The sequence below is a fragment of the Diaphorina citri genome, unplaced genomic scaffold (genome assembly GCF_000475195.1).
Source record: "Diaphorina citri unplaced genomic scaffold, Diaci psyllid genome assembly version 1.1 scaffold1758, whole genome shotgun sequence".
Lineage (NCBI taxonomy): Eukaryota > Metazoa > Arthropoda > Insecta > Hemiptera > Psyllidae > Diaphorina > Diaphorina citri.
In genome coordinates, this window is record NW_007379184.1 from 31,546 (window position 1) to 43,794 (window position 12,249).

The 12,249-nt window shown below is 37.0% G+C and overlaps 1 protein-coding gene across 1 annotated transcript; it reads left to right on the forward strand.

Annotated features, from left to right (window-relative positions):
• Window positions 1-10,887: 10,887 nt before the first annotated feature.
• On the forward strand, window positions 10,888-12,229 carry LOC113470703. The gene is made up of 2 exons (XM_026829339.1): window positions 10,888-11,764; window positions 11,980-12,229. The coding sequence occupies exons 1-2, from the start codon at window positions 10,978-10,980 to the stop codon at window positions 12,039-12,041; spliced, it is 849 nt and encodes a 282-aa protein (XP_026685140.1). The 5' UTR covers window positions 10,888-10,977; the 3' UTR covers window positions 12,042-12,229.
• Window positions 12,230-12,249: the final 20 nt, after the last annotated feature.

The window sequence follows — 12,249 nt, forward strand, 5'->3', positions numbered from 1 at the left end:
TAGCATTTGGTGTTCTGTTCGCTATCTTGTGTTATCTTCATCAGTAGGATTGTTTGGTAATGAGTGGGTTGTACATTTGTTCGTTGTGTTTGGCTACCTGTCTTTCTGATTTGGCATTGGCTACCTGATTTGCGTGCACATGATGACCACATGCTCAAATTAAGACGGCCTTTCCGATGGTTCTCAGAGATAAGCATGAGAATTTGAGAATCTTAAGAAGTTGTTAGAATGGCAGGTGTTGTTTATGGATCCATTTGGAGTTTGGCATTTTGGAGATTGCTCAGTTTTGCTCTGTTTTCATGGTGTTTTCGTAGAGATCTTTGGGTCAAATTTTGAATGGGTTCAATTTTTTTCGGCCCTCTGCATTACTTTAGGTGCTCAGGGGTCTCAGCTTCGTGAGGACAGTTGGGTGTGCACTAATGAAATCTACATGAAGTACATGAACACTTATGCCATATAGTAGAACTTGGACCCCATTACTATCCATTGCACATCCTTGTACTGTATAATTTTTTCTGTACACCCTGCTATGAACAAAATCTTCTCCAAATCTTTAGCACTTTTGTTAGTTAGTGCAAATTATCCAAAGGCTTAGTAGCTTCAACTATACAAAACCATTGGAATCATTGGATGGTACTGAGATTCCAAGTACTAGGTTACTAAGTACAATGCTTGAAGTTCTTTTTGTCTCAACAACCAAGGTCTAAACCAAGTTCCTCGCAATTCATTGAACCAGGCAACAACTAGAGTATAGAGTGGGTGTTGATTGTTGTAAATTCCTTGTGGTTTATTAGCCGAAGCTTGGATGTTTAATTAACTTTCAAGTTGATGGACATTATCTGGAATAGGATTGTGCTGGGGTTTCTCGTTTTCGTGAGTAGGTAATTTATTCGATTCTAATTAATATCGACGGACCTTCGTCTCTGTATTGGGTGATCTCAGAAGAGAGAAATTCTTTGATAAATATTTTTTTTTTTCCTAAAGTTTTTGCAATAAATTCAATCCTTTTGCTAATCTATAAAACACTAACCTTTTTTTGTTTTTCCCATAAGGACAGCCTTATGGATGGTTCTTTTGCCTAGAATTCACTTTCTAGGTAGGTACCTCGTCAATTTCTTCAAGGGAATAAGGAAGCGATATCCTTGAAAATCTTTACGAGATAAATGAAACTCGAGTATAGGAATCAAGTTTTTAGTGTTTTTTTATACAAGACAATACCTATTATTTAATAGTCAAATCAAAGATACATATTTTCCATCATCAAATACAAGGGACCAAAAAATAGCCAATACTATACCTTATCCATTTGAATATGGCAGCAAGGAGTCATCGACCCAAAATGAAAGAACCAATCAGAATGCGAGAACTCCTTGCACTGTTTGTTTCGCCCTAACTATCGAACTGTTAGTCCGATTTTGATGGAATTTGGCAAAAATGTTCAATTATTGAGGGGAATGAGATTATTGAAATTTAATCCCGGGTAGACCTTACCAAACGAAGAAGAAGAAAACGAAGACAAGACCAGAAGAGAGATAACACTTAGGTACCTATGTATATCTAATAGAATTGTAGATACGAGTATGGATCTTGATCTGGACATTAATCTCTTAATCAGATTAAATTAATAAATTATATTTTTTATAACATCAAACTTTTCGTACGTGCTCAGCATCAGGTAATTATTTAAGTATAATTTCAAGTTCTTCTCGTACACACGGGTTAATTATTGTTGTTGATTTCAAAGAAATTCGATCAGTAGCATAGGGGGCAACCCCAAGATATAATTAAAATCCATGTCTTGTTTAATTTAAATTCTAGGGGCCTATTCCATAGGGAAATTCAGAAGAGTGTCGAAAACAAAACAAAGTACCTAATCTCTCGTAGACTTACAGAAAACTAGGGTGAAAGAAGCCCAATCGGGTGACTGGGTTCCGGCACTCTAAACAGCCTACATCAGGGGAAATAACCCAATAATAGAGTTCTTCCACTCTAACTTGTGGCACCCTATCACTTTTTTTTTCTTCTTTTTCTTCTTCTTCTTTTTTTTTAGTAAACGTCAGAGAATATGAGCCTCTCTTTCTTCTAAAATTTTGGTAGTTTTGGCACATCCACTAATAAATTATATTCTCTCCTCTTTCTTTCTCTCTCTCTCTCTCTCTCTCTCTCTCTCTCTCTCTCTCTCTCTCTCTCTCTCTCTCTCTCTCTCTAGTAGTTCAATATACAAAAGGGTGTCATTTTGACGTAAAAATAGGTATGTCTCCAAGGTGTAAGGTTGCTCTCAGGAGCAGGTTCCAGATTCTTCTAGTGAGGGGTTACCGCCCAGATCTTGTACTGATCAACATCGAACCTTTTTAATTAAAACTCAATCAATCTATCTATCACCCAATGTAGGTACATAGGTACATATCTCACTCATATACCTACATAATATTTATCTATACAATACATAGACTTACATATTTACCTATCACTCATACTTATATACTACCCATTACTAGGGCCGTATCCAAGATTTTGTCGAGGGGGGGGGGGTTGGGGGAGGGTCCAAACAGTGGTATACCACAGGGGGGGGGGGGATGGTTCAAAAATGGGGGGGGGTTGGGTGAGAGTCCAAACAGTGGTATACCACAGGGGGAGGGTGGATGCTTCAAAATTTCTGAGTCTGGCCTTCAGTAAGGGAGAAAAATGACCCTCGAGGGGGCGCCCGGGTCCCCTCACCCCCTAATAAGACCCTGCCTATCACCTGTTCAAGTAATGTACGAGTTATCCTTAAGTACAAAATAATTTACATAAGCTAAAGATTGTCCATTTACAATTTACATAAGCTATAGATTGTCCATTTACAATTTACATAAGCTAAAGATTGTCCATTTACAATTTACATAAGGTAGAGATTGTCCATTTACAATAATTACATAAGCTGTAATTATTTTTTTCCACCCTGGAGGCATGTCTTGGTTTAATTTCCAGAAATAGGTGATCATATAGTGTGGGTGTGGTCAGGTATTCAGGTATATTTTCTCGGTTGGAATGTAAGAAAATACCCTTGCAATAACATATTTTTTTTTTTTTTTTTTACAAATTTATAGATGTTTTATTTTACAGCAATAATATTTTTACTGGAAGTACCTACCTCAGGTTTCTTCATAGTTGGAAGTGCTTGAGAACACGTCCGATTGCTTAGCTAGGATTAGAAAGTCCTCATATCTGTGTCCAAAAAGCTGCAATATCCACCGCAAATGACAATATAGGTATAGGTATACCTACCTAGGTAAAGTGGGTAGTGGTCACAAGGGTTGGATTCTCATCATAAAGAGGGAAAAAAGCTGAATAATAATCTCAGAAACTCGCTTAGTGGCCCAAATAGACACGAAGAAAAGAACATGAAAGTTCTTGCAACCACCTTACCCAATAAAATACGAGAAGAGGGCGACCAAAGCTGAGATGAAAGGACCAGATCAAGAGAGACATGGAAAAAATCAACATCACGGTGGAAGAAGCACAAGACAGAATAGTTTGATGAAGCGAAAATGGAAAAGGTCTTCTAGGCTGCAAATGGCGCTGGTAGCGAAAGCAAAGTATTGAAATCGGTCTAAATATTCAGATGGGCAATAGGTGCTGGAAATATCTGAATAGGTAAATAGAGTCAACCGGGGGTAATTAAGAACAGGGGGTAAATGGGAACACCCGAAATTTCTCTTGAGATATAAACAAATTCTTACTTTTGGCGGTCAGATATCATTATTTACTTTTGTTTGTTTTGATTGTTTATCTATTTTATTTTCTTTCTTGTTAAATCTTTCCTTCTAGCCAATTGTAGGTAGGTAATATCTATATAGTCTAAATACATACATACCTACATACTCCTCATTCAGATCAAAATCAATTAATTCACTCGGGATTAAACTAGTAATCCACAAAACATGACTGCCAGACATCTCTACAAGAGGTTATAACGTTATAAGTATTAAGTAAATAATATTAATTAATAATAATCACCTAAGGTCCTAAGGTCCCCTATTAATGAAACCTATAATTATTGTCTATTTACCTATGTATTTATATCTATTTACTTGGATATTTATGTTTATTTACTAGTTTACAAGTTTGTGTTAAATGTTCCAAGTTTTAACTTCGTTGTAGCAGATTCTAATGCAGATTTTTTGCTTTTTTGTGAGTGCAAATAAAAAGTAATAATAATTCTAAAAACCTGTTTTTTAGAAAAAAAAAAACTTGTAAAAAATGTGATTATTCTAAGAGATTTTTATATTAAATCTCAATTTATTCAATTAACACACTTGAATGTATTTAAACCATGCGATGCGCGGAGCTTTTAATTTTGTTTAAAGTTATTTATTATTGTTTCTTTTTTTTTCTTCTTTCGCATCTTTTGCATAATTAAACAATTTCGTGTTTAATAATTAATTACAATAGCATTTTTATCAGCAAAGTTTTGTCTGTGTTTTTTTGTTAGATTGTTCTTCAGTTCTTGCTTCTTGCACTTCAACTGCTGTTGCAATGTTGTTTAATCTTATTTATTTTTCTTCTTTTTATTTTTCGAATGATTCTCGAAAAAAACTTGAAATTCGGAAACTTGGTTCTTTGTGTTGGGCAGATTATCTGCTAGTATAATTATTAGGTTCGGATCTCGTACCGTTACGTTTGTAGAATTTGGTGAATTAGGTAGAGTTGGTAGATAAGGTACTTGGTTATTTAGAGGTTAGAGGTATAGTACCCGAAATCCACAGCAAAGTATTAGGTAGGTACCTAGATTTGGTTATTTAAGAGGTATAGTACCAGAAATCCACAGCAAAGTATTAGGTACCTAGATTTGGTTATTTAAGACGTATAGTAGTACCAGAAATACACAGCAAAGATTTTTGACGTGATATGAAGCTTTAATAATTACCTAGAAAACAACTGACTAAAATTCTTTCCCGAACAATATCCTCAGTAAATACATACACTTTTCTCGGCTACCACTCTCTTCTTGAAGCCGTAAAAAAAAAAAAAAAAAAAAAAAAAAAAAAAAAAAAAAAAAACAACAACAAAGTAGTGCATTCAACGTACTCTCCCCGCTGGCATTGGAAGAAATGGGCCAAACAAAACTAACAACAATGCATAGTTACACTTAACAAAGTACAGACACACCGAATAATACCCATATACCTGTAAAAGCTGTAAAAGTCATGAAAAACCCATCAAAGTTGACCTGGCTTTCACCTGGATCAACAGCCTTTAGCCATTTACCATGATACCTAGCTGATACGATGATTGAATGATTCCAATATGTAGGACTGTAGGTAGTGTATGTGGACATTAGACAATTCAGTATATGGGCAATGGGCAATTCAGAAAGCCTTTAACATGATATCTAGGTGTAGGCAATCCAGAAAGCCCATAGCATGATACGTTAATGGACAATGGGCAATTTCATACAAACAGTTTCAAGTGTCCCTAGCGGGGGTGTGAGGTGTCATAAACGAGGAAACAAAGGAAGCCCTATATATGATCGATACAGAAACTAAAATATATATACAGGGTGTCTGGAAACGAGAATCGAGTGAAATATTTAGAATACTCGATTTTTTTCCTATTGTTATCAAAAATGCTTAAAATACCTAAAAGCGAGAACTTTTTCTTTATCTGTTGTTCGTCACACTCTTCAATTCAATAAATGTGAACTCCTGCATATCTTTGAAGTTTGAAGTACTGTTTCCCTTGGTCGTTCCCTAACTCTTTAGGGCCTCTGGATTTCTCCTTTCAAATAACTACTCGTCCTCTTGTAATATTTCCTTGGATTCTTGGATTTTTCCTTCAAATGTCTTTCTTTGTGGACACCCAGTAAACGAAAGTACCGTAGGTGAAAAAAAAAAAAAGAAAAAAATCGTTACAGAAATACAGAAACAATTGGTGCCCCAACAGCTCTACTTGTGGAAGTGCGAAGTGTGATCTTATCACGGGAGCTCCACAAGTAACACTTAACACTGAAACACTTAACCATTCATCGCGCACAAAACGTGCTAACACTTAGAAGCCGCGGGGTCTGATCCAGATCATTGCAAGTGATCTATTGGAAATATTAAAGAAAAGAATATGGAATATTGGAAGAGAAAGAAATACATATTAGAAGAGAAAAGAATAAAGAGCAAAGTAATTATGGAAAAAAAGGAATACATACTCGTATTATAAAATAACAATAAGGTGCTTATGTTAGAAACAACAGAACCATATTGGCTACGAGTGAGTGGAGAATCAATGCAAGTGATCTATTAGAAATACTAGTGGAGAAAAAATAGAGAATTTTAGAAAATAACAACGAGGTGTTTATCTAGATACACCAGAAATACTATCAGTATAAGTAGTACGTGTGCATATGAAGGGGTAAATGGACGCGGCACACAAGGGATTAAGAAGAGACCGTCCTAACAGATAGGTATAAGTCTTCTACATCCAGAATGAGTAAATCATGAAATTTACTTCTGTTAATTTTTTTGTCATATTTAGGAAGAGTATAAAATTCACACAAGGTTTCGCGTCCTAGAATCAGGAGAAATCCCCAAAAATCTGAAACCGCAAGACACCCACATGACTATGACATTGATATTGATATCAGTGAGAAAACTACTACTCTAATATAGTGAGGGAGGAGGAGGAAACCGTATCTAGATTAATAAAAGTTTAACTTACAGACGTATGTACAGGAGGACAAGGTGGAAAAAAAAATCAATATTAAAATTTGGACCAGGTCAAGAGTAACCGATTATTTGGACTAAATCTGCTGTTCCATAGATCCTTACGGTGAGATTATAGCAAAAAACAAAAAAGAATACAGAAACACCGTTATAGGACTTATAGGTACTCTTAGCTATGTATGTCTAGCTCAGCTGTGACCTTGCCAAAAAAATGTTCTTTAATAAATATCTTTTTAAAAGGTTTCACCCGGTTTCAATAGGTATATTATACCTAATTTAACTGATTAATAAGCAAATCATAGGATATTCCAATCTGAGATCTAGTGAGGATTTGAAAATCCTAGCAATCCGAAGTCTACCGTGCTAACCAGTCCGAATAATTAAACATTTCCAGTAAAGAATATCCGAGTATGATTATAAAATCTAATAAATATTAATTATTGATTTCAATTTCTTCTGCATACCGAGAAAGAATTTCATACCTGTTTAGCCACTTTAGTGTTTAGCCACTTCAATGTGGGCATAATTAACGTCAGTCTTCTTCCATCCTCACCTGAAGAATCTGCAGAATTTGAAGGATAAGGATTACCCATCCCATAGACTTTGCCTGAGTTGGGCCTTTGCCTTTGCTGACCCTCACTATTTAGGGTTAGGGAGATATTACACCAATAATCGACTCGGAAAAATCTAGTTATGGTTAACAAAAAGGTTTGGCGAGATCGCTTTACGTGATTTGGATCAAATGATAAGGAGCTTGAACTTTAAGGATTAAATGGTAGAGAAATTAACCTCTCCCAATAACATTTTTCCAACTGGTCTATTGGAAAATCAAAGCTTGATGGGGGAATAGGACTCAAATTGTTAATTCCTCTTTGAAATTCCTCAGAAAACAAATTGGAAAAAGCTTGGAGCAGGGCTTTAAAGCCCGATCATTCTTTGGCACTAAAGATGTCTGAATGCGCCAACAAAGTAAGAAACAATATGAATAAACAATAAATAACATTGAATCTGCAATCCTGCATACAGAAACTTGATGCGTGGATGTGTCTGATTAGTGATTACCGATACATCCTTACCGGTTTGTGAAGAAACGAGAATGAAATTTACAAGCCACGAGACGAGATGTGAAAGGGTCAACACTAAATGGACAATGGGTCGACAGACGGGTCAAACTTAATTAGAAACGAGTGAAAGAAATACCTACTAAAGAAAGAGACAAGAGAAAATGAGTGAAAGAAGAACGAGAACAAACAGAAGAGGAGAAAGAAGGAAGATGGGGAAGACGACAACGACGACGTGGAAAAAGAGGTATCAGAAGAAGAAGGCAAAGAAGAAAAGAAGAAGAAATATATGTATCAGAAGAAGAAGGCAAGGAAGAAAAGAAGAAGAAGAAGAAGAAGAAGAAGAAAAATATGTATCAGAAGAAGACAAAAAAGAAGCAGCAGTAAACGAAGAGGAAGATTTAGAAAAAGCAAAAGAAGAGGAAGACGAATACAGAGCTGGTGAATAAAACGGTATAAAAAGTCATAAAATACTTTTGTGAGGAATTGGATGTGGCAGATATCAACAAGGTTAGAAGCTTGGACATGTACCTTGTAAAATAGATATGGAAAAGCCAGCATTTGAAAAATCAGATGTTGGGTAAGCTGAGGAAAAGTAATACCTATAAAAGGTGGAGATACCTACTTACATTAACTGAAGATGCTGGTGACTCTACTTGGAGGAAATAATCTGAAATCAGAAGAAAATAGATGGAAGATTAATGAGATGTTCAATAAAAATGACAAAAATATAAACAGACTACTGATTAGGACTCATAGTATGCTTGATGTCATTTATTTATTTACTGAGGCCGAGGTGTACAATCTCATGTATGTTCGTTAATCTTTAAGAATGCTTGGAGACTAAGGCCGAACCGTCTCAAAGCATTCTCAAAAGTTAACAAAACCTTAACAAGGTATTGTAGACCCGGGAATAAGTCTAAGGCACTCTTTTAGCTACAGTTGGAATGGCCATTTCGGCTTCAAAGAACTATCACCATTCATTAGTAAGTCGTTTATGTTACTGGATTGTGAGGAACTCCTATTTTCCATTATTTATCCGAATGATTGACTTAATCAGTAGTACTCCTGAACTCCTGACAGAATATAATAACATAATAAATGCCAAGAATTCTAAAGCGGGCCGCCTAAGTCACCAATATTAGTAACCGGTTCACAATTAGTGAACGCAAGTCGAAAAGCCGAAGCCGTAGTCAAGAACTAATTAGTCCGAAATTGTCCTGGACGAAGACCAAGGTACCTATCTCTCATTTACAGTGGACCTTCAATCTTATTCCGAAAGATATAAGAAAGATAGACAGGTATTTAAAAAGAAAAAGACAATTCAACTCGGAAATCAATATGAATCTCTGAAAGACAAAACTGCTCCGATAATAATCACTCGAAGAGAAATTCGAGAAACTGACTCCAAATCTAATAAACGCACTCGCCCAAAAATCAACAAAACACCCAGAAGTATCAAGAACACCAAACTCCCAAACCTAACGGAACTCCGAAGACAATGAGGGGATATCAAATATCGACAAGTTGATAATTTACGAGCAACTTTTTCACTAACAAGCTCTCCGGTGACCGTTTGATCAGCAGACCAGAAATGTCTTGGTCAACAACATCATCAGAGATCCAGTTTCTATCAGAATATTAAACAAATCATAATGGCTTTATATTCTGCAGGGTCTGAAGATCCGTTTACACCTGACAAAAAATAATGGTCCAGTATGTAAGTCAACTGAAATGATAGTAAAGTGGCCTTCGCTTTTTCTTCCTGTTCTGGTTTTAGCAGGGTCTGCCCAGTTTTGTGTCTATTTCTCTAGGTCTAGATTTGTAACCAGATCTGTTGGGTACTTTATTGATTGAAAAATCCTGGGATATTTGGATCTGGATCCATGGATATCCGGTTTCGCGCTCCGGATAATTATTCATCCGAATTTTCAGGCCTATCCTACATCGGATCACCCAATTTTTACCAAGATGACCAATGGAACCAATTCGCTTGGCGTCAACTAAGTTCGAGACAGGCTACCAAAACTCCTAAAGTACCTAGGTAGGTACCTAATAACATGATTAATTCACCATTATTCCCAATTATAACACATTCAATACTACATACACCAGAGACTTCTTAGGCAACACTCTTAAAGATCCTCAATAAAATCGTGCCCAGGACTCCAAGCAACTCGTAAGTCATTCCCTGTTGATTTATGAATCGTTCTCGTTACCATAGCAACCTAGGTCGACAGGTTCATAGTTACCTGGAGATCATAAATTGCCTCCCAAACAATTCCAATCAGATCACGTCAACTGATTTGACCATAAACCAAAAACTCCCGAGTCATTACAACTGGTTTTCAGTCCAAATCATATAGCGGTCCCTGATCTCAGGACCGTACTTGGGCCCTTCAGGCTCTTATTTTGTTCCTTTACCGAGGGCTGGAAGATTTGGAGCATGATACTTGTTCGAGCCGTGGAAGTCGCCTCTCCAAGCATCAATTTTCCAGACCGTATAGCAGCGGCGGTTTCCATGGAAGCAAGAAAAACTTTTCCTCAACTTGGATTTTCGAATTTTTCACATTCTTGTAACTTTTGCTGTTGATCGATACACAGTCGATTTTCACACATCACATCCATTTTCAATAAAGCTTATCCCCTTGGATATGGTTTTCATTGCTAAGTAAGAAAGTCTATTTTTTTCCCCAAATAAGTAAGCAAGTCGTTCCAGTAGGAACGTAATATTTTTGGTGCCGAGACCAGGATACCAAATAAGTAAGCAAGTCGTTCCAGTAGGAACGTATCATTTTTGGTGCCGAGACCAGGATACCAAATAAGTAAGCAAGTCGTTCCTGTAGGGACGTAACATTTTTGGTGCCGAGACCAGGATTTACTGCGGATTCAGGATACAATATTGCAGTTCCCCTGTGAGCTGTAATGCGGCAGATTCCCTGTAATCTGTTGTTGGTATGAAGATTTGGACGACCTTTCGTCATATCTAACCATTTGTTCCTGCGATTTATTGTAAGTTACCTATCATGTCTGATGTTAAGTTGAGATTGTTAGAAGCAAGAGAAGCTCATCTCTTTGCGGAGCTTCAAGTTTGTTATGATACAATTGCAAAGTACAATGTAGACAAATCATTGAGGAATTCACTTCTCTCCAAGGCATGTATTGTAGAGGGCAATTACAGTGAATTCAAAGACATTGTACATCAAATTCAGGAACTTAAGATGTCAGCAGACCCTGAGTATGTTCCAAGCTTTGACAAGCTCTCAAGTTACAATGACTTGTTGGGGTGCGTTAGGCTTTCAGCTAGAAGATTAGAAGCTACTCCTTCCACTAAGGAGCTTCCTTCGTTACCAGAGCAGCCAAAGCTGCCAGTGTTGGATTTGCCTTACTTTGATGGTAATTTACAAAATTGGACTCTGTTCTATGAAACTTTCAATAGTTTGATTCACGCAAGTAAGGTTCTGTCGAATGAACAAAAGATTCACTATTTAGTTTCCCGTCTGAAAGGATCAGCCTTGTCGGTGTGTGCGGGTATTCCTGCTGTAGGCAGTAATTATGATACCATCTGGAAATCCTTAGTAGAAAGGTACGAGGATAAGAGGTCTTTAGCAGGAGCTTATATTGAACAGATTCTTAACTTTAAACCTATTAAAGCAGAATCAAGGGCCCTGTATCAATCATTCATTGACCAAGTTGGTGCCTCAGTTGTTGCACTCAAAGCTCTAAACATACCTGATTTAGCTGAATTTCTTTTGTATTGCATTACAGCCAAGAAGTTGGACGCGGAAATATGCAAGCAGTTTGAGAAGTCAATGCTTGACAACAATGACAAAATGCCCATGTTCACTGATCTCTTAACTTTTGTTAAAAACCAGGTTCGTGTCATGGAGCGCACGGAGTCAAGTCACACAAGAGACTTGATGAAGAAACCTATGCATCCTATGTATGGGAACTCAAGTAAGATGAAACCATCTGACAAGATGATCTCACTAGTTTCTTCAAAAGAAAGTAAGTCAACATGCCCTGCATGTAAAACCGACAACCACCCATTATATCGTTGTCCTGTATTTGGTTCCCTTGAACCACGTCAGAGATTGGACTTTGTAAAAGCTCACAAATTATGCTTTAATTGTCTGAGTGATAATCATCATGCTCAAGCATGCCCTAGTAAATCAGGTTGTCGTACTTGTGGATATAAGCATAACACAATGTTACATTTACAGGAATATTCACATTCTCACGGAGCTGTTTCATCCCCGCAGCCAAAATCTACAGCGTCACGTGACTCGCCACCTCCTCTTCATCAGCAAGCAGCCTGTACAGAGACCTCTCCTGTATCAGCGCAAACAATGTGTGCCTCTGAGTCAAGCCAAAGTCTCGACCGGCAGAATACAACAGTCCTGCTATCGACAGTAAAGGTTGCTGTTCAGAATAACTCAGGTGATACCGTTCTATTACGTATGCTTTTAGACAGCGCAAGTATGAGCCACTTT

Excerpts from the sequence above, each read along its gene's own strand:
- LOC113470703 (XM_026829339.1), top strand. The coding sequence starts at position 10,978 with ATGTCAGCAGACCCTGAGTATGTTCCAAGCTTTGACAAGCTCTCAAGT. Across the intron at positions 11,765-11,979 it reads ACTAGTTTCTTCAAAAGAAA|GAATATTCACATTCTCACGG; the intron begins GTAAGTCAACAT and ends TTACATTTACAG.